At 42.8% G+C, this 22,853-nt stretch overlaps 1 protein-coding gene and 1 long non-coding RNA gene across 18 annotated transcripts in view; one reads left to right on the top strand and one right to left on the bottom strand.

Annotated features, from left to right (window-relative positions):
- Positions 1–22,853, bottom strand: part of LOC110527864 (band 4.1-like protein 1) — a 108,802-nt gene that overhangs the window by 5,649 nt on the left and 80,300 nt on the right. For 3 of the 17 annotated variants that reach the window (XM_090240928.1, XM_090240930.1, XM_090240929.1), the window contains 8 exons: positions 22,621–22,773; positions 21,349–21,446; positions 18,279–18,454; positions 17,846–18,090; positions 15,297–15,446; positions 4,684–4,815; positions 2,462–2,542; positions 1,632–1,697 (listed from right to left, as the gene is read on the bottom strand). In XM_090240928.1, coding sequence (XP_090097054.1) covers positions 1,632–1,697; positions 2,462–2,542; positions 4,684–4,815; positions 15,297–15,446; positions 17,846–18,090; positions 18,279–18,454; positions 21,349–21,446; positions 22,621–22,773 — 1,101 coding nt within the window. Of the gene's footprint in view, positions 1–1,631; positions 1,698–2,461; positions 2,543–4,683; positions 4,816–6,050; positions 6,432–6,962; positions 7,014–8,845; positions 10,553–10,991; positions 11,070–15,296; positions 15,447–16,452; positions 16,486–17,162; positions 17,199–17,845; positions 18,094–18,278; positions 18,455–21,348; positions 21,447–22,620; positions 22,774–22,853 lie in introns of all 17 variants that reach the window. The other 14 variants (XM_021609428.3, XM_090240917.1, XM_090240926.1 and 11 more) reach the window with 12 other exon arrangements.
- Positions 19,173–22,853, top strand: part of LOC149982539 (uncharacterized) — a 97,597-nt gene continuing 93,916 nt past the window's right edge. Inside the window, exons 1-2 of the long non-coding RNA XR_016497247.1 lie at positions 19,173–19,304; positions 19,673–19,734. This is a non-coding gene — a long non-coding RNA (uncharacterized LOC149982539). The remainder of the gene's footprint in view (positions 19,305–19,672; positions 19,735–22,853) is intronic.

Genomic DNA, 22,853 nt, shown 5'->3' with positions numbered 1-22,853 from the left:
CAGAAAGACGGACGATTCCAACAGAGATCACAACGACACACTGAGCGTAAATATATATTGATTGCAGTTATTCCCGAATGAGTAAGGGTTCATGTGCAAAGGATTAGCATTTCAGTTAATATAATTATCAACTGTGTAGTGATTCTTGTCTTTCCCGCCCTTCTCAGTCCACACCCACTTCCCTTTGTCTAGCAAGCCGTCATATCGGCTCAGCCCACTAGGGAACCTCCCCTATCATTTCCTTGTAACCGTTTCTTATTTTTTGTCGTTGTGTTTAGTCACATCATTTCTCAATTTGCAGTAAGTCAGCAAGTAAGATGTGCAGGCAGACTTATTAGATACTTCTTTTGCCCCATCTCTTTCAACCAGACATTTTTTTTAAAATTCCTCATCAATCCATATGGAGCCGTAACAGATCTAACAGTCAGTTTCTTAACAGGTGGATGTTTATCAATAATTGGAAGAAGCAATTTCATAAATTCATCAACTGCACCTTCTGAATGCAGATCATCATCCACATAAGAGTCACAGCAAAATCTTTTGTATGATCTCTTATACACTATTTTAGGCCCAGGTTTTTAGAAGTTTGGCTTTCCTGGATATAGCCACTATATTGTGATCACTGCATCCTAAGGGTGCAATTTTAGAACAAAGTTCTACACGTGTGGATGACCTTGTTCCTGTAGTGTTTGTAAACACCCTGGCAGGTTGATTAATAACCTGAATCAGATTACAGGAACTGGTTACAGTAAGAAGCTTCTTAAGTGAACAACTTGATGAAAACCTGTTAATATTCAGGTCCCCAAGTAAGTAGACCTCTCGGTTGACATCACATACACTATCAAGCATTTTACACATATTATGTAGATACTGACTGTTAGTACTTAGTGGCCTATAGCAACACCCCAAAAAGAAAAGCCTTTAGATATGCCAAATGAACCTGCAACCACAACACTTGACATAAGATCTTCTCTACGCACATACAGCAACACCTCCCTATTTGCATCCCTGTCTCTTCTATACATGTTATATCCATGTATAGCTACTGCTGTATCATCAAATTAATTATCTGATGTTAGCAAGTTATTGATTTCATTAACCTTATTTCTAAGGCTACATATAGGAGTAGGATAAAAAGTCGAATAAAGTACTAACCCTCACCCTAGAATGGTAATACATTATACAGCACTTAGCATAACCCTAGACACTTTCCTAACCCTAGCCCTAACCTTATCTTCATGTCCACACCCAGGGTCAACCCTAACCCTAGCAATACCCTAACCTTGTCTCTGCCAACCCCAAAGTCCCAAATTTAAACCCTACACACACACACACACACACACACACACACACACACACACAATGCTGCTGGTTCAAAGTATAGTCCAGCCAAAATACAACTGCATCTTTACCCACTTCTCTCTACATGACAACATACAGTGAATCACAGACACCGCTTAAATTCAACAACAAACAAGAGCATTGTTTCATGGGAACCTTTATCACTGCGTCAGCTACAATTAATCAAGCGCTACAGTATAGGACTAAATGTCTGGAGTCAGAGTGCAGTAACATAGTCTATTGAGTGAGATGAGGGGGGTGGAGGATGGTAAGGTGAATTATGTACTTACATGGGAGCCATTTTCTATACTGGGGAGAGGAACTTCCTTCCTACTGCCAACTTCCTGGTTCTGGTTCTGGGATAATGGGAAGGATGAGGAGAGGGAGGGAGGAAAGAAAATGTCACTTGGATGAAGGGATGAAGTCATCATGTTCATGATGATTCAACTAATCAGGGAGAAGAGCAATGTGTCCATATGGGAACAAGCAGTCCACAAAACCTGATCACCATATTGCATGCAGCTACCATGACGGTAGTGAATCAGAAGCAAGGTATTAGGATGAATTTATAAAGCAACTTATAAGCCAATAGGCAGCCAAGCAGGAGCGTACCAACTACTGAAGTTCAACCCAACAGATCCTCCTGTCATTATCATTACAGCATGTTTGTTGGCACTGTGATACAAACTGGAGCTTATTTAAATATTAAGTGCCATAGATAACCAAAGCCAATTATGTGGTAGCAGTATGACATATTGTAAACATGTGACTCTGCACAATTTAGAAGGGGGAGAAGTCTTTATAGCAAGCCTATTCTAAAAGGATGCACATACACAAATTGTGAGGCAATATCATATTAAGGCAGAAAACTAAACAATATAAATGTGCAGCCCATTATTTGCACATGCAAAACCTGTCATGGCAGATTTTAGTGATTCTCTATACCCTTATCCCCCATGAGCACCATATTTACACCAGTCCAGTTCCTTTCAAATCCACCAGGGGGATTGAATTAGTGTGCAGTTCAGGGAGAAGGGTAGTGAATCAGACTGCAGACAGAGCTTGCATAGCATAGCGGAAAGGCTTGAAGGCTATTGTCAATAGAGTGTATGATACATACCAGGTCGCCCTCTGGTGGCTTAGCCACGTCAGTGCTGCTGGAGACCTTTGTCTCGTTACAGTTGATGTCAGCCTCCATTTGCTGCAGACACACATACACAAAACGCTACTGTATTTTTGCTTACTCCAAAACAAGAGCACATCTGCCAAAGAGGCTCAACACACGAGACATGGCTATTTGTCACCTAGAAGACTATGTACCTACACGTAGTGTACAAAACATGAAGAACGCCTTCCTGATATTGTGTTGCGCGCTGAAGCGTTGCAGTTCTGGACACAACCCGGTGCACCTAGCACCTAATAACATACCCCGTTCAAAGGCGCTTAAATATTTTGTCTTGCCCATTCACCCTCTGAATGACACAGACATACAATCCATGTCTCAATTGTCTCAAGCCTTAAACATGCTCTTTAACCCGTCTCCTCCCCTTCAACTACACGACTGAAGTGGATTTAACAAGTGACATCAATAAGGGATCATATCTTTCACCTGTTCAGTCTATGTCATGGAAAGAGCAGGTCTTCCTAATGTTTTGTACACTCAAGGTCAATCAATTTCTCTGCTCAACACACACTGACTTGAGTTTTCACTTCAAAGAAACCCGCTCCAACACAGCTCATCCTCATCATTATATGAATGACACACCAGAGGCACCAATTACATTTTAATCAGGCACCTGTGGGACCGACACAGCTCCATGCTCTGCCTTTAGAGATGAATGGAACTCCCGCATGCTTTCATAATTCTCTTTAATGCCCTGTCAATACTTTAATCCCTGTATAACAACGTTATTAAAGTCCCAATGGATTAAAAAACATGATTTGATTTTGGCCTTCCATGGTGACATCACCATGCGGTAAATGTGTTAATTGACCAATAACAAAGAGAGTTCCAAACCTCTCTGTAAATAACAGCTCATTTTCAGTTTTTCCCTTCCTACTCAGACCACTCCCAGACAGTCCTAGCAAAATCCTTGCTTGAGAAATTGCCCTTTGCTAAGAAGCTATTTTTGTTTACTTAAAACATTCACAGTAAGGTGCTTAGTTGTTACCCAGAAATGATTTGATATTGAGATTTTTTTTTAAATGGCTCCATTGGACCTTTAACTCCCTGTGGTTGTGAGAATATGTCACTCAAACGAGTCAAGAGCTGCAGTACAGCAGAGCTACGGAGAGAAAATGTCTCATCTATATTAGGATTATATGCTTCCTCTTTAAATGACTAATTACATTTCCCTCTGTCAACAAAAACAAACTATATTGATGGGGTAAAAATGAACCTATAAATGGTCTTATTCACCCAGTGTTTCCATTTCCTGCTGAAGATAATTTCAGATGCCTTCTGGTCAAACTGTAGGGCCACTCTGCTACATTTGTCATTTGATCATTAGTATGCACTAGCACTGGTAACACTAATCTGCACTGGTACCAAAGTGACTCTTATCAACTGGATGCAAGGATTTCCTTTGTGTTGTCGTAGGAATTCTGCATTATCTCACCAACCCCCTTGTCACACCTCTGGGTAGCAGAGGTTCTGTTGCGATAACATCCTTTAAGTCTGATATCACTTTGTAATGCTATTGTTCAACAACTCAAAATGTTGAATCCAAACTGAGACCTTGTAAAAAAAAAGGGGCCTCGGATTCATTGTCTCTTTCTCTTTTGTTCCTGGCCTGCGCTGGTGAGATTCATGCGCTCTCTTGTTTTGTCTTTCTCTCTCCACCCCATGGACTCTTGGGGCATGCCCTTTCAGGCTACGACTTCTCCCACTCTCTCCCGCTCTGATCAATCCGATAATAATGCCGCGTAATGAGTGTCAAAGCTTTGTAACTTAAGTTTATGCCTTGTATGTGATTTCAGTCATTTTACAATGTTAATTCAATTAAGAATTCCATTCTCAGACCTTTCTTGATTGCCTATTGCTGTATCGCAACTGTAGTCTCTTGCATATTGCAAACATATTTTTATGGAGTCAGAAAACTTTTTAAAATAGGCTAATTGTATAGTCCCGGATCGCATGTGAGGCATATATGATCAATATTACAACACAAAACTGATAGCACTTATCTAGTTTGTGCTTTAGACAACTCATCTGTCATGTTTATTGGCAAAGGACTTGGCTAGAGCACAAACAGATTTGACTACTGTACCAGGCTAAATCATCAAACATCAAAACACAGAGGGACATGAGTGAGTCCATATGCATAGACTGATCTAGTGTACCTGCTCGGACATGTCCATGATGTTGGTGCTGGTGACCTCTGACCCATTGGTATGTGTCACCATCTTAGTGTCGGCCTTCCTCAGCATCTGGGCAGCGCTAACAGCACTGGGGTCTTTCCTGGCTACTGGGGGCTGCAGCAGGAGGACACAGACAGGTACACTAAGATTTCATAGACCATAGACAGTCTATTCTTCTCCAACGTCGTCAATATTTAACAAATCTTTAACAAATGTCCTAAAATTGAGCCCCGAAGTACAGTAGCAGTCAAAAGTGTGGACGCACCTACTCATTCAAGGGTTTTTCTTTATTTTTAATATTTTCTACATTGTAAAAAAAAATTGTGAAGACATCAAAACTACGAAATAACACATATGGAATCACGTAGTAACCGAAAAAGTGTTAAACAAATCAAAATACTGTATGTCGTTTTCTATGTTGGAAATAATTGTGGGTGAATCACTTGAAAGACACATGAAAATCCATCAAATTTGAATCTTACTTACTGAATACTGTATATTCTGTAATGTACGTGCTGTGGCCTTGACGTGTTACTGACCGTGCTTCTCCTTAGTTCAACTACAATACATTTCTTATTCAAAAACTACAATACTGTTCAAACAGACAATGAAGCAATACAAGCATAGTCATACACTGCAGTATCAATTGGTGATTGTACATCACTTCATTTCAGACCAAACATTTAGTAACGCAAGCATGACTGACAATGGAAGGGAAAATACCAGAGAACATACACATTTCACAATAATCTGAAACCACGAAAAGAGCAAATGGACAAACCATAGGAAAATAAATAAACAAAAACCAAAAGACTAAGCAAAAATATAACAAATAATTGTATAACATGTAAACATAAAATTAAAACATCAACAACAACAAAAAATGGCAACTGAAAATGCTCCAACAGAAAAGGTGACTGGTGATTTCATTAAAGGAATGACGTTATCTACTTCCCCAGAGTCCGATGAACTCATGGATACCATTTTTACGTCTCTGCATCTAGTATGAAGGAAGCTAGGGGTAGTTTCGCGAGCTAACGCTAACTAGCGTAAGCGCAATGACTGGAAGTCGATGGTATGTACTAGCGTGCTAGCAGTTACCGTGGTCTTCCAGTCATTTCACTAACCCTAGTTAGCAATTGCACTAACGCTATTTAGCAACGTCCTTCAAACTGCATGCAGAGACATAACAATGGTATCCACGAGTCCATCTGACTCTGGGGAAGTAGATAAAGGGCTTAATTGAAAAAAATAATGAAGTTTCCCTTTAAGGGCAGGATTCGCTCTCAGAAGCAGGAGGGAGGAGACAGGGAGTGGCAAGGATCAGGGATGGGGTACATTGTGTCTACCTCATGGCGCACACGGTCCTCACGGTGCACAGGGGGCATCTCCTCTACAGCGGACATGTCATGGGAGCCCATGAGACGGGCCGAATAGAACCTAGAGGTCTCCTCAAAGTCGTCCCGGCCCACCTCGGGCCGCCGCTCGGGCAACCACTCCCTCTCCCCCAGCTCAGACAGGCCCTTGGAGAAATCCTCCACGCCCGTGTGGAGGTCCATGATGACGGTGAAGTCCACCTCGGCCTCCAGGCTGGACGTGGAGCTGACCGTCATGCTGGAGCACTTCCTCTCAATGCCCAACTGGGTCTCTTTCATGAAGACCACCGTGTCATGCTCATGGTCATCCTCCGAGGTGGAGCCCGGCCGAGGCCTCCTCTCCCAGTGTTCCCTCTGGGTGAGAGAGGGGGTTACAGAAAGATCGCCGCCACAACAAAAATCACAACACACGGCCAGTCTGGCCGCAGCTCAGGGCAGGGAGTGACCATGAGAGAGGGGATGATGATGATGATGATGATGACAGTGGATGAATGATCCTCTAGAAGGGAATATGTCCTGGCCTGGAGGTGTGCATAAGTATTCATGTAGGATCTTTCCAAGGCCCTGATACCTATTATACATGTATATATTATCATAAAAATCGATCATAAAAATCTTCTCCAGGCATGCAATTTGCCACATCGTATATAGAGAAGAAAGGAGATAAATGGGGAAGTCTTACACAGAAGAAATTACTTTTAACATAACGGAGGATAAACGCCTGTGGCATAGTCAGGGTTCAGCCTCTATGTATGCTGCCCATATGACAGAGTTACCCATGTGTGACGGTGAGGGAGACAATGGGGAGTGAGGGACTAATTTACCACAGGGGAGAAATGGGAAAATGGTGAGGCATGTGGTTGAATTCAAAATGTAAAAAGTGACCTTGGCATCATCTACTGTATCTTCATAAATGGCAAGAGTGGAGAGAGGCTCCTGCAGAGGGAAAGCAAGGGAAGAAGGAGAGCAGCCAGAGGTTATTCCAAGCTGGAGAGACAGACTACTAGACATCAGTAGAGAGACTGGGTCTCTGCTAAAAGGCCGTTAGAACAACAAAACCGCACGTTTCTAGCATAGAAGGGCAGTTCCCCCTTCCACCTATTTGTGAGTACAAAAAAAACAAGTAAGCTTACTACCAGCTTGGACAAGAGAAATTAATCCAACATGTAAAGCCAGTTGTCATACTTGGAATTAGTTTAAACTGGAGTGTCGTACAGAATGTTCTATGGACAGGTTGTACGATTTGATCGTGTCAAACAGCCGTAGCAGCACGGCAACAGTCAATCATTGGCCAAGGACAGAATCATAGAATGCCGCAAACCACGCAGACTGAATTTCAAGGGGATCAAATGGCCAAAGAATAGTGTTTGGTTTTCAATGACATCAAAGGCAGTTTGGGAAGTCAAAATAAGGAGGCTCGTTATGATTTTATAACATGCTTGTGAGCCCATTCAATTTTTTCCACACCCAGTATGCAGAATGACGGTTGCTCTCACACTGCTGTTTGTCAGTTTTTGGGTGAGGCAGCTTACAAAGTGATCTCACACCTCGTTCCGTGCCTGATCGTGCCAATGTGTCTTGGGACTACACTCAGACTAAACGCAGGGAATTGATTTAAGCTGTTTGATCCCAGTCCTAATTTCGAATTATTATAATTCCACTGGCAGATACATGCAAGCACCTAATGACACTAACTGTGAAATGAAAGTGGTGACTCTTTCTGAAAGCTAGTCGGTCTGTGTAGCTACAGTACAGCAGCCTGAGGATTGCTGCTTGAGGGCTTGTGGCCTGCCTCTTTTTTTCTGGGTGGGTCCTTTGCTTTACAATAATGCATATAGCATCCAATGTATGATCCTTGTAAAGCATTTTGATCTGGTTTCTAAATAATCACTAACCAATACGGTACCGTTATTCATTTTCATGCTAATGAAGTTGATATTTTGAAGGGGGAAAAAAAAAAACATGTCAAATCACAAACTATTTACATTTACATTACGCAAACTACTTTTTTCTTTAAAAAGTATCTTTGAGGTCAGGAGATTAATGGCCGACATTTGACTGATGAGCATACTGCACAGTATATGTAACAGAGTGCCTTTATGGGTGATAATGACATGTTTCTCTCATTTTCTCATACAGTTCCTGTCACAGTCAATTGAGCTGTAAAACATGTATGAAACCATGTCTGAAGTCCATGCCTTCCTCCACATGTCAGCTTGGAAACAGCATGGAGGAGAAGTGCAAAAGAAAACTCAGCGCCATGGCAATATGCAAGAGGCTTTTTTCCTTTGCAACCCTCTGCGAAAGAGACTTGCTTGGAGGGTTAGTTGGAAAGAGCGTCACGGTTCAAATGTGAATAGAGGGGGAATAGAAGCCAAGAGCAAAAGCATGAAAAGTTGTGTTCGTCTTTTTGACAATCTCTACCATAGCCCTGTTGTGAGTTTTACAGACTTGCAAGCAGTTGTGTTTCAGGTTTGCTGTGAAGCATAAGGGTGAAGGGAGGCAGGGAGGAGTAGGGGGGCTAAACGGGGAGGATCCAAACTCATGGCAGACAAAATGCATTGATGGCGGCATCAGCCAATGAGACGCAGCCAAAAACAAGTGTCTCATAAGTTACACTCCAACCCCTTCTTCATATACAGGCACATATATATATATATGTATATTCAAGTCACTGAAAACAGGAAAATAAGAAAATGGGAGTGTACGGGTCAGTCTGAAGCTCATGCGATGCTTTTTGCTTCCAAATGACTGAAAAGCCAAGTTACCGAGTGTCTCTTCTTGGCAGCATCCAGACCAGGCTCCCTGCTAGCATTGCGGTTGATGTTCCGGAGTATGAGTCCAGACTCTCTGGCTTTCCGTGTTTTCACTGGAGGGGCAGGAGGAGCTGTTCTGGGAATCGCTGAAGCTGGAACTGAGGCCTTAAAGCTGAGAAGGTGATGACTCTCTATGGCTTCTCGAGCCACCTGAAAGGGATCGTCACAGGCAGTGCTGCTCTGTTCCTGGACCAGCTCTTCAGTTTTAGCCTCGACTCTCGTCAAGCCTTCCAGACCCCAGAAGCTGCCCTGTACCTGTGTAGCTTCTCTGTGTGACGTGGTTGGGGAGTGAGTCTGTCTTGCTGGACTAGTGTTGGTTGTTACGAACGATGTAGGCAGGGTGAATGTTGGATGAAAGGTGGGTGCGTCGTTCCGGTTGATGTCTGAGGGTCCCTCTGAGGAACCCCCTGACCATCTGTACTCTCTTCTAAAAACTCCAATCAGCTCAGACTCAGTCTCCTGGCTCCCTTTGTCGTGCTCATCTTTACAGGCCAAGCTCTTTGACCTTTCAGGTTTGAGAGGAACGATCCTTGTTATTTCTGACTGACTGCTGCCTGATAGTCTTTGAAAAGACCTTCTCTGACCCCTGACCTCTGACATGAGACCTTCCATGTCCTCCCCCCCAGAGTTACTGGCTTTTCTCTCATGGGTCTTGACCACCCTCAGTTTGACCTCTGCTGTGTGTTCTTTATTGTCAGTCATGCTCTTCTCTCTACGATCAAACTCTTTAACCAGTTCTGCTAAACTATCCCATTCTTTCTTATCAGGACCGTTGACAGAGCCCAGCACTTCATCTGCTGGCTGGACTTCATCGGTGATGAAGCTTTTAGCCTGGTCGTTTTCCTCACACCCTGCCGGATCATCCACAGCACTTCCATGAGTCTCCTTGTCTTCTCCTATTGATGTAATGTGGCCCTTCTGGTTATCTTCATACACAGCGGCAGACTCCACTTTCTCCGTCCACTTTCTACGTCCACTCGTCCCCCAACACTGGTCGTCTGGCTCCTCTCTCATTATACTGTCTTCAGGGTGGTCTATTAGTCCCGCCTTTGTCTTCTCTGTAGGACTATCCTCCCAGTCTGATCCCTCATGGTCTTCTTTGCCATTTGAGCCGTCGCCCTCTTTCTCATAGACGAATTCTGTTGACATTCCCAGGTTTAAACTATTAGGCCTCTTATTTTTTCTGTGTCTGTTGAGTTGATGATCCTTCTTAGAGTCTCGGAATGGGACTGGGGCTGGGGTTGATACTGGGTCTGGGTCTGAGACTATGTCATTCTTTGCACCAGAGTCATCTGCTGGAGGTACTTTCCACTGTGTATCATCATCAGAAGATTCAGTGGTTTCAGCTAATTCCACCATGAACCGGCTGTTGCTAGTCAGCCGCGGTTCAGAACATTCATCATGGGCTTCCCTTGTGGCTTTGGGCAAAGGAAAGTTATCAATATCTGTTATGATTTCTGGTCCATCCTCTCCTGTAGCCTTGACATGAATCATCTTGGCTCCTTCCCTCTCTTTTTCCAGTTCTTTCTTTCTTTCCCAAGAGGAATCAGGGACTAATGGGGGAGGCGAGGTGGAAGCTTTGTTCTGTTCCTCGGCCTTCCAGTCATGGTTATGTTGATAAGTGTCTTGTTTCTCAATCAATACCCACTCCTCAGAGCCCTACATGTTGATATAGATTAAACACAGTTAGAGGTGCCAACTGAACTGTAACATAGGTTAACAGCTACAGTACAGAAATGTTTTTTTATTGTACAAATGGATCCTCTACAATCCTCCATGTAGATAGTAGGTGCATTCTCATAGACTGTAATCTGCTAATAATTTATGCTTCAATTGCTGCAATCATACATCGAAATGTTACATTTCACATCTAAAATGTTGGTCATTGCTTTTCTTAAAAGATTTTCTCAGACACAATGACTGCAGCTGGTCAGATTAAAACAGGATGCAAGGAAAATCAGCTATAGCTGAGTGAGCAGCATGTATATGAAATGGTACCAGGCCACAGATTCATTACAGATAAATGGCCAACTACAGTACAGTCAGTATGTTATGAGGTAAAAGTTATAAGAGAGAGGAAGAGGAAGTGAAGAGCAACCTCTGGGGAAGTCACCAAAGTCTTCTGGAAGAAGAAGCCCTCTACAGAGAAGCTGTTTACTGGGTCCTTGCCCCCCACCTTATGGGGGGGACGAGCGTTACCCGCCAGGAGAGGTGTGGAGAGGGAAGAGAGAGGGAGGAGAACAGCTATTAGATGAGCCCCAACTGTATGGTTCTTTGTCACAGCATACTATCCAACGTTTGGTAATTTCATGCAAAAGGGGGAAAGGAAAGTGAAGGATAGAAAGGGGGAAGAAATATTGATTCAATGGGCTAGGGAGACCAGGGATTTAAAAAAAAATACTGTACGACTCTCCTGAATCAAAGTCCTAGCTGAAATCTAAGAGCCAATCCAGATTAATCTTGAATCAAATAACGAGACATGGGCCTAGTTAGCGTCCACCTGCACATTGCAGCTCCCACATCCACATAACCAACGGAGGAGGTATTTGCAATGCAAAAATAACATTTGCAACTACATCAAAGGCTATATGATTTCCTCTGAATCGCTCCGAGTTGGACTCCTCCAGGATAGAGAGATTTCTCAGGCCACACGTTGTCGTTGTTCAATCGGGACAATAGCGTCACTCCCTCAGATCTATGAAGGTACATGACAGATGGCGTTTTCATGCCCTCGAGGAGGTCTGATGATAATCTCTATGGCTATAATCTGATTGTTCTCAAAGAGCAGATGTGAACGCGTCGGTAGACTACACAAACACCTGGAAACAGACTGCATTGACAGAGCTACACTAGAGAGTACTATCATATTACTGTCTCTTAACAGTATAATCACAATGTGAAAGTGATCAAAGCGGCAGGGGCTTTTGCGTTCTGACACAAAGGGAAGGTTTTTAACTGTCGGGCAATCAAGGTGAGTAGACGATCGAGATGGTTGTTCCTCTAGGGCCTCATAATCTGAATATGTCCAGATTTTGCACATCTTCTCTTCAAGTTAATGCAGAGTCACTTTTCTAACATCTCTAAATAAACTGGGATTTTGCTACAAGTGAAGATCCGTCATCAATAAAGCGGTGAATTGGGAGCTTCGACAATGTGGGGGGCCTTCTTGTTCTTTACTAGGTGTTCTTTGTAAGCCCAGCACCTATGTTTTTAAGGATGTGCGTATGACCACAAACACCCACCTTTAATGATAAACGCAGGACATGATTTCAGTTTTTTCAAATTCAATATGTTCTTATGATCTAGACTGAACAGAAATATAAACACAACATGTAAAGTGTTGGTCCCATGTTTCATGAGCTTAAATAAAAGATCCCAGAAATGTTCCATATGCACAAAAAGCTAATTTCTCTAAAATGTTGTGCACAAATTTGTTTACATCCCTGTTAGTGAGCATTTCTCCTATGCCAAGATAATCATTCCACCTGACAGGTGTGGCATCTCAAGAAAAGTGTGCTGGGGACAATAAAAGACCACTCTAAACACAACACCATGCCACAGATTCCGCAAGTTTTGAGGGAGTGTGCAATTGGCATGCTGACTGCAGGAATGTCCACCAGAGCTGTTGCCAGAGAATTGAATGTTTGTTTCTCTACTACAATGTTGTTTTAGAGAATTTGGCAGTAACCGGCCTGACAACCGCGGACCAAGTGTAACCACGCCAGCCCAGGACCTCCACTTCCGGCTTCTTTTGTGGGGAAAAACAAATTCTGATTGACTGGGCCTGGCTCCCCAATCGGTGAGCCTGGCTCCCAACTGGGTGGGCCTACTGTATGCTCTCCCAGGCCCACCCATGGCTGAGCCTCTGCCCAGTCATGTGAAATGCATAGATTTGGGCCTAATGAATTTATTTAAATTGACTGATTTCCTTATATGAACTGTAACTCAGTAAAATTGTTGAAATAGTTGCATGTTGCGTTTATATTTTTGTTCCGTATATTTTAGCAGTACCATCACACTATCCAATAGATTGGGTCTGAGTCTGCAGCAGTATCTACAGTTGAAGTCAGAAGTTAACATACACTTAGGTTGGAGTCATTAAAACTAGTTTTTCAACCACTCCACAAATTTCTTGTTAACAAAATATAGTTTTGAGAAGTCGGTTAGGACATCTAATTTGTGCATGACATAAGTCATTTTTCCAACAATTATTTACAGACAGATTATTTTACTTATAATTTACTGTATCACAATTCCAGTGGGTCAGAAGTTTATATACACTAATTTGACTGTACCTTTAAACAGCTTGGAAAATTCCAGAAAATGATGTCATGGCTTTAGAAGCTTCTGATAGGCTAATTGACATCATTTGAGTCCATTGGAGGTGTACTTGTGGATGTATTTCAAGGCCTTACTTCAAACTCAGTACCTCTTTGCTTGACATCATGGGAAAATCTAAAGAAATCAGCCAAGACCACAGAAAAAAAATTGTCCACCAAAAGTCTGGTTCATCCTTGGGAGCAATTTCCAAACGCCTGAATTACCACGTTAATCTGTACAAACAATAGTACGCAAGTATAAACACCATGGGACCACGCAGTCGTTAAACCGTTCAGGAAGGAGACACGTTGTCTCCTAGAGATGAACGTAATTTGGTGCGAAAAGTGAAAATCAATCCCAGAACAACAGCAAAGGACCTTGTGAAGATGCTGGAGGAAACAGGAACAAAAGTATCTATAGCCACAGTAAAACGAGTCCTTTATATCGACATAACCTGAAAGGCCGCTCAGCAAGGAAGAAGCCACTGCTCCAAAACCGCCATAAAAAAAGCCTGACTATGGTTTGCAACTGCACATGGTGACAAAGATCGTACTTTTTGTAGAAATGTCCTCTGGTCTGATGAAACAAAAATAGAACTGTTTGGCCATAATGTCCATCGTTATGTTTGGAGGAAAAATGGGGAGGCTTGCAAGCCGAAGAACACCATCCCAACCGTGAAGCACGGGGGTGGCAGCATCATGTTGTGGGGGTGCTTTGCTGCAGGAGGGGCTGGTGCACTTCACAAAATAGATGGCATCATGAGGTAGGAAAACTATGTGGATATATTGAAGCAACATCTCAAGACATCAGTCAGGAAATTAAAGCTTGGTCGCAAATGGGAATTCCAAATGGACAATGACACCAAGCATACTTCTAAAGATGCGGCCAAATGGCTTAAAGACAACAAAGTCAAGGTATTGGAATGGCCATCACAAAGCCCTGACCTCAATGCTATAGAAAATGTGTGAGCAGAACTGAAAAAGCGTTTGCGAGCAAGGAGGCCTACAAACCTGACTCAGTTACACCAGCTCTGCCAGGAGGAATGGGCCAAAATTCGGCCAACTTATTGTGGGTAGCTTGTGGAAGGCTACCTGAAACATTTGACTCAAGTTAAACAATTTAATGGCAATGCTACTAAATACTAATTGAGTGTATGTAAACTTCTGACCCACTGGGAATGTGATGAAAGAAATAAAAGCTGAAATAAATCATTCTCTACTATTAGCCTGACATTTCACATTATTAAAATAAAGTGGTGATCCCAACTGATTTTTTCTAGAATTAAATGTCAGGAATTGTGAAAAACGGAGTTTAAATGTATATGGCTAAGGTGTACGTAAACTTCAGACTTCAACTGTATCTACAATAAATAACCACCTACAATACCTTGAAGAATTTTTATTATCCTTAACAGTCATTGTCAAAAAGACAGTTATTGGTTTCACATCAGACTGTAGATTATTCCAAAGCACACAAACACAAAACACCAGTACTGTCTGATTCCCTATGAATAATGGAGAAAAACATGTTCTCCTGTGTTGACCTCCAAGCGTACTGGGTTCTAGGAGAGTGAACTGTAAGAGGTGCTACAAAACTAACCTCAAGACTGGAATATCAACGCTGTCGGTCATACACAGCCTATTTGTCAAACGCTAGGGCAGTTTCAACAGAAGTATTAAAAAGGTGCACTACGCAGAAACCATTTCCTGGTTGCTAAAATTATAACAGTTTCAGTTTACGTGACAAAACAAGCAAGTATCGTGTAGAGAATCATTATACAATCTAAACCGCTGTGAAATATATTTTCCATAACCAAAAATATAATATTGTAGCTGATAAAACTGGTGTACAAAACCGAAAGTACTTGCTTGTACTAAGAATGAAAGATCTAGAACTAACGTTTCTATGTGAATTTGGTCGGGGTCGCCCAAAAAGTTACATATTGCAGCTTTAAGGCATTGTCAGTGATATATTCATGGCATACAGTAGAGAATCTGTACATAGGTTAAAGATTGTGAATCTCTCAACCTCCACCCGTGCGCCAGTGGACCGCTGGTCCTCACCACCCTTATCCCACACTCACAGCCTTCCTCTCGGGCGTGCCGCCTGGGGATGTTCCTGACAGACGCTTCTCACGGTTCGTCAGCTTGCTGTTGGGTCCCCTCAGAGCTTTCTTCAGCTCATTGATACTGGCCTGGTGCTTCAATAAGACATCCTCCGACTTATCCAAAAACTGTATTGAATAAAAGGGGATAAGATAATGATAATTAGAGAGGATTGGGAGAGAAGGAGAAATAAATATACATTAGTTTGACATCTATATCAATTACCACTGTAGTAATCACACTGACACTCAATTCAATTGTATTATGACTTGATATGGATGGACAAGTGGAACGTGATCTGAAATAACACATCAAAGTGACATTAATATCGCAGGCAGCACACAAGAAAAGACACAATGATTTAAACCAATGTGTCTTAATACTTAGTGATTCAGCACATGCATCAAGTGCATTGTTTGTGGGCTGTTATCGCATTGCTATTCTGTTCAGTAGTCTGTCTATTAAGGAACATGGCATTTGGGATGCTATTAAGACCCACGGAAATGAAATTATTATCTGACTTTTTGGATTGTTTATTAAGATGAAACACAAAATTAAAACAACTGAGTGCCCTAATAAATCGTCTTAGTGACTAGCTAGCTAGTCTACTTTTGCCCAATATTCATTTTCATTGACTGTATCTGCCTATCAATTGAAGGCTGACTCAAGTGAATGCTGTTAATTCATATGAAGGCTGGTTGCATCTCCATGCAACAATAGGGCCATCACATTAATGCTACAGGCACCTAGAGAGGAAATGGAGCTTCAGTGCAATTTCTCCCCTAGTCCTAGTCATACATTGCAGTGTTCCATGATGTTCAATACTAGATACCACATGTTCAGTTGAGGGGGTCACAAAGCACTGGGACAGAACCAGGGTTGAAATCAATTCCATCTGAATTCCAGTCAATTACAGAGCTGATTGTAACTGCTGAAGAAATGAAGGAAAAAGGAAACAGCACACTGCTCTTGATAGTATCACTGATATTTAATAAGCTTACGTATCGGCCTTTGCGGCCTTCGTCAGAGCTTTTGTCAGAACTGCTGAAGAAATGCAATGTCCAATTGAATAGACAGGAATAGACTTGGAACAGACTCCAACTCTGGATAGATCATCAGCACAATGAGCTGTACCTCCTTGTGTCGAGGTGTTGTCTCCTGGTCCAACTGAGAGGGCAGAGTTGGGGCAGGAGCAGGGACAGGGGCGGGGGCATGTGGAGTGGGGTAGGGGGAGTGGGGGAGGATGCAGAGACAGAGAGGAAGAGCAGAGATGGTGAGTCAAGGAGGTCAGGCAGGCAGACAGACAGGGAGACTGAGCAACCCGGACAGGACACAAGACAGCAGCAGCAGTAGACACAAACACACAGAAGCACAAACCAGGAACACGAACATACACAACCATGCAGGCTGCCTTAAGATTTTCACATCGAATTGCCTGTAAGATCCTTGTAGTTAGGCTCTTGCTCTGATAGTTGAATGATCATTGGGGAACTTTGTCATGTCTATTTGATTTGAGCAGCACCTCATGCAAAAAAAAATTGACAAAAATTCGACCCCCGAAGCACTATTTAACAACTAAAAATACAGCTGTACCAAAACCGTAGTTCATTCTAGAAGGAAATAAAATATTGCATTACCAGCATAAAATGAAGGCTTTGCAGCTTCAATGTAATACTTTGGGTGCAAACAAATATAACATGGTGCAGAAGATTACTCACTGTCGGTCAATCACTGCTAGTTTAACAGGAATATGTGGGATTACTAAACAACAAGACAGGTAGGCAAAGAACAATCTCACTGACCGACAGACAGACTAACTGAGAGACAGACAAGACACCAAATACCTCCTGTATATTGTCAAGTGGGGACCCAGCATCCTCCTTTTGCCAGCGAGGGTTAAAGAGAGAGAGCATGTTAGTGAATGACAGGGAGAGAGAGCAAGGAAGAACAGCAGCAGGAGAGGTTAAGTCGGCTTGACATTATGAGAGAGAAGTGAAGGATCGACACGACAGTTAGTGGGGATAGTGAAGCCATAACGGTTAGCCTATAAGCCACCGAGTGGCAGCAGAGTTAGTTCTGACAAATCTTTAACTTTTTAAACCCCAGCAGGGAACGTCACAGCGACCCCAAAAAAGTTCCAGCGGTACACTCCTGCACCCTTGCGGTCACGACCATCTGCACTGAGACATACAGATCCACCCTGACAAAAACATGATCTCCACACAAGCAGTGTGACTCTCTAAGTGTCCATACAGATGCAGGATCCTAATTTGATCACCCTGTTACAGGAGAACTTTCCTGCATTGCAAGTGGGGACAAGTAGGCTGAGCATGGGTCAACAGACCTGTTTGTGCTTTATCCAACTCCTATGTCATGTAGCCTAAGGAATGTTAGAGGAGTTGGCTAAAACATATAGATCTGTCAACCATGCGAGGTTGGGCCATTTACCCTCTGAACCAGATATGACAATCGCGGTATCATAAATCATCTACCCTATCAACCCTTCCTCCCATCCGCCTAACAGTACCTTGATCTCCTTCTTCTTGCTGGGGGTGGTGACACCCGCCTCCTCTTGGTCCTCGTCTTCCTCAGGATCCCGTTCCTCATCCTGATCCTCCTCATGGTCCTCTTGGTCCTGCTCCAGACTGGGTGGTTCCAGTTCAGTCTCCTGTTCGTCCCCAGAGGGGCTGTGGAGGGTGGGGTGTTCACTGACACAGCGCCGGGACAGACCATCCTGGTTCTCGCACATGGCCGACACTGGCCGGGAGAACTCTGCTGGTTAGACAAAGGCACAGTAGGACTGTTTTATTTTTTTACAGGGGAACAATCCAGCACTAGATATACATACTTAGCCGCTTCTAAAAAATATCCCATAGCCACTGATATTTCATAATATAATTCACTTTGAATAATTGTCACTTGTGTGAGTAGCCTTTGAGGAACACAACCATGGTACCTACCTCCATCCAGACTGCGGGACAGCAGGTACCTCTTGCTGGTGGATCGTTCAAAGTGTGGCGCGGGCCGGTCTATAAGGGCACTGGCCTGCCGGGTCTGGGCCTGTGTTCGCCCACTGTAGCGGAACTTTGAGCCCATCACCAGGAAGCCCTTAGGAGGAGGCTCTGGAGACACTAACCTGGAGGTGTTATAGTCCACAGACAGAGAGGAATTCATCAGCCCTAATTCTGGAGACTTTAACCTGGAGAATCCGGATTCAAGAACATCTTCATTGTCTGATTGCGGTTGTAATTTAGGTTGTAACGGTAAAAAAACAAAAAAAACAAGGGTTAACCTCTTAGAGCTCTAGGGGCGCTATTTCATTTTTGGATAAAAAACGTTCCCGTTTTAAGCGCGATATTTTGTCACGAAAAGATGCTCGAATATGCATATATATAGATTTTGTCTGTAAGTGCCCCAGAACTCATTCTACAGGCGAAACCAAGATGATGCATCACCCAGGAATTAGCAGAATTTCTGAAGCTCTGTTTTCCATTCTCTCCTTATATGGCTGTGATTGCGCAAGGAATGAGCCTACACTTTCTGTCGTTCGCCCAAGGTCTTAGCAGCATTGTGACGTATTTGTAGGCATATCATTGGAAGATTGGCCATAAGAGACTACATTTTCCAGAGGTCCGCCCGGTGTCCTTTGTCTAAATTTGTGCGTAATCTTCAGGTGCGGTCATTTTCTCCTGGGATTCAGGAGAGAAAGCATGTGTCCAAGAACGATGTATCAATGAAGAGATATGTGAAAAACACCTTGAGGATTGATTCTAAACAACGTTTGCCAAGTTTTCAGTCGATATTATGGAGTTAATTTGGAAAAAAGTTTGCGTTTTGAGGACTGAATTTATGGATTTTTTTTGGTAGCCAAATGTGATGTATAAAACGGAGCTATTTCTAATACACAAGGAATCTTTTTGGAAAAACTGAGCATCTGCTATCTAACTGAGAGTATCCTCATTGAAAACATCAGAAGTTCTTCAAAGGTAAATGATTTTATTTGAAGGCTTTTATGTTTTTGTTAATGTTGCGTGCTGGATGCTAACGCTAATGCTAACGCTAAATGCTAACGCGAAATGCTAACTCTAGCTAGCTACTTTTACACAAATGATTGTTTTCCTATGGTTGAGAAGCATATTTTGAAAATCTGAGATGACAGTGTTGTTTACAAAAGGCTAAGCTTGAGAGATGGCATATTTATTTCATTTCATTTGCGATTTTCATAAATAGTTAACGTTGTGTTATGCTAATGAGCTTGCTGATAGATTTACACAATCCTGGATACAGGGGTTTTTTCATAGCTAAACGTGACGCAGAAAACGGAGCGATTTGTCCTAAACAAATAATCTTTCAGGAAAAACTGAACATTTGCTATCTGAGAGTCTCCTCATTGAAAACATCTGAAGTTCTTCAAAGGTAAATGATTTTTTTGAATGCTTTTCTGTTTTTTTGTGTAAATGTTGCCAGCTGAATGCTAATGCTAAATGCTACGTTAGCCATCAATACTGTTACACAAATGCTTGTTTTGCAATGGTTGAGAAGCATATTTTGAAAATCTGAGATGACAGTGTTGTTAACAAAAGGCTAAGCTTGAGAGATGGCATATTTATTTCATTTCATTTGCGATTTTCATGAATAGTTAACGTTGCGTTATGGTAATGAGCTTGAGTCTGTATTCACGAACCCGGATCCGGGATGGGGAGATCAGAAAGGTTAACTTAAAAATACTGGTGAAAGAAAAATTCACCATCCTTGCTTTACAGCAATACAATTAAGAGAAATGCCAGATATAAGTATGAGAGTAATTACTGGATGTAGTAGACGGCTTTGTAAAATGCTGAGAACTTTGGACTTGTGTTAGAGCAACAGGACCTGTTTGAACACATTGCTCAATTCAGTGGTTCCTAAACTCGGCCCAGTTTTAAACGTACTCTTGAAAGATGTAATAGTAGAATGCAGAAGGTCCAATTTCAAAATTGGGAAGTGCATCATCAGGTCCTCTTGTCACGTTAGTCAGAGCTATTTATAACTTGTCAGGAAATGTCCAGATCAACTAACCCATGTCAGCTAGGTTTTTTTATGCACATAAATTTTCAGACGTTCAGTCCCTCAAATATTACACGAATACATATCGGACATGGCAAAATGTATAAGATTGCAAGAAAATTTGCTTTAAAAACGGCAAAATTTTCCATGCAACCCATGACAAAATGTGTTGTATTGCAGAAAATAAGAATTTAAACCTGCAAAATTCTCCCCACCAACAAAATGGCTGTGAACAGTTTGCATCATGAACAGTGCTTGTGCCCGTAGAAAAAGGTATCGCGCATGAGCATGCCCAGGATGTTCCCCAACGCTGGAAGGGGGGCCCCTAATGAGATAGTTCGGGAACCATTGCTCTTACCTTTGTTTGCTATTTAACTAGGCAAGTCAGTTAAGAACAAATTCTTATTTACAATGACAGCCTACCAGGGAACAGTCATTCAACTGCCTTGTTCAGGGGCAGAACAACAGATTATTACCTTGTCAGCTCAGGGATTCGATCCAGCAACCTTTCGGTTACTGGCCAAACGCTCTAACCACTAGGCTACCTGGTGTCTTACTCCCCTTGCAGTGAATTTCTCAAAATCCAAGGCAGCACAGGCAGAGAAACACCAGAGACACAAGTCGTAACATGAAGACGAAGACACAAAACAGAGAAGGAAACACCTCGAGCCTCAGTGTAGTGCTGGCTGCTGTGGAACAAAAACGCTGCTGTGGATGATGCCTACAGGGAGAAAGAGCCCTGATCAAAGCTGTGCTCTAATCACTCCTGAGCTTCCCCGGCAGGGGGATAGCAGGTGCTGGAAGCGGCTGGGGAAAAAGCTATGGAGAGATGGGAACACGATTGAAGCGAGTGGTGTTTGATTATATTTGGCTGCCTAAAGATCAAGAGGATCTAAGGAGAAATGGCTTGCATGGGGTAACGTAACAGAGGTACAAGAGGGATGGCTACAAGTGAGGGGATTAGATACCTGGAGTTGCTCTTACCTGAAGAAGGTGTGGTGCTCGATGCAGACCTTCCATAGTCTCTTAGCCGCCCGATGGTTGGGAAGCTTGAAGCCAATAGTGCTCTCAAACTGCTCGTACTGGTTCGTGAGAGAGAGATGGGGGGAGAGGGGAAGACCGATAGGAAGGGAAGGAGGGAAAAGAGAGAGGAGCAGGTGTTTCTTGGGGTTACATTTACTGCATGAATGCATCATGTTCCATTCCGCATGAGGAAGAGACTGCAGTTTTGTATGACATGATACATTCTTAAAAAACAACTTTGTAATGCATAGTCACTTTATTTCATATTCCAAACTGTCACAATTTGAAGTTCTATGCTTTTCAGATAGATTTGCTGGATCGGCCTGCTTGTCACTCAGGAGATGAAACAAGCTCTAAGCAAACAGACAGTGTGAAACTGTTCACTTCTGTAAACCCACAGACACCTGTTCCAAAGCCAAGCAGGGTTAAACAAGCAGGGTTAAAACTCCCAAGTATGGACACTAGTAATCTGTTCTCCCTGAAATTCCAGCCCTGTAACCACCAGACAGATTCCTGCGCTGAGCCGAGCAAACGGCTAAGAAACGACAATTTTCAAACAGTGGAGACAAACATGAGGGTAGCGTTTCAATTTTCATGACTATATTTATACTTTTCATCCCTCTATTCTGGGTGCTGCTGCAGCTGCACTGGCAGTGTTAAAGGCTCTCTTTATCCTGCTCTTCCACAGGCTCACTGTGGGCCTCTTGTCACTTTAGCAGCCCTGGCCAGACAACCTGTCACACTGGGCAGAGCTTCTGAGCTGCGTCTGAGCTCAGTAGGCTGCAGAGGTTGAGGCTGCAGTGCAGCAAAGAACTGAATAGAGACTGGGCGAGAAAGGCAGGCTATAGAATCTAAGCCTGTGGAGCAGCTAAATTAGGGGGAACTAAATATTTTCCAGTCCTCTGGTCAGTCGAACTGACCACACATCCGTTTCCTCACAATCTTTAGCTGGACGTATTCCCAGTTATAACAGAAATGATGGGGTGCATACTGCATAAATGTTCATGTTTCATGTTCATTTTGAAAGGGGCTAAGACTTTATCTACACCCAGAGGAGAACCCTTTGAAGAACCCTTGTTGGTTCCGGGTAGAACCCTTTTAGTTTCAAGTAGAACCGTGTTATGTTCCATGTAGAACCCTTTCTAACTGGAACCTAAAATGATTCTCTATGGGCACAGCCAAAGCTTTTTTTCTAAGAATGTACAGAGAAGCCACTAACTTGGTTCAGCTTACCTCTCCAGGCCGAATCTTGATGTAGAAGTTGCTCCTCTTGTAAGAGATCTTAAGGATCTTTGGCCAGGCGAAGCGGTTGATCCTCAGGCGGTCGCGGTAGATCAGGAGCCCGTTGGCACACACGCCCAGCATGATGTCAATCCCTTCTGAATCCTGGAGCAGCCAAAGACAAGCATGGCAGAGGAGAGGAAGATAAAAGGAGAGGAAAAAGAGAGGGAAGGAGAGGAAACATT

This window comes from Oncorhynchus mykiss, chromosome 7 (assembly GCF_057628025.1).
Source record: "Oncorhynchus mykiss isolate SJ-2025 chromosome 7, ASM5762802v1, whole genome shotgun sequence".
NCBI classification, from domain to species: Eukaryota; Metazoa; Chordata; class Actinopteri; order Salmoniformes; family Salmonidae; genus Oncorhynchus; species Oncorhynchus mykiss.
Note: the sequence above shows the minus strand (reverse complement) of the source record. Positions and strands in the feature narration are given on the sequence as shown.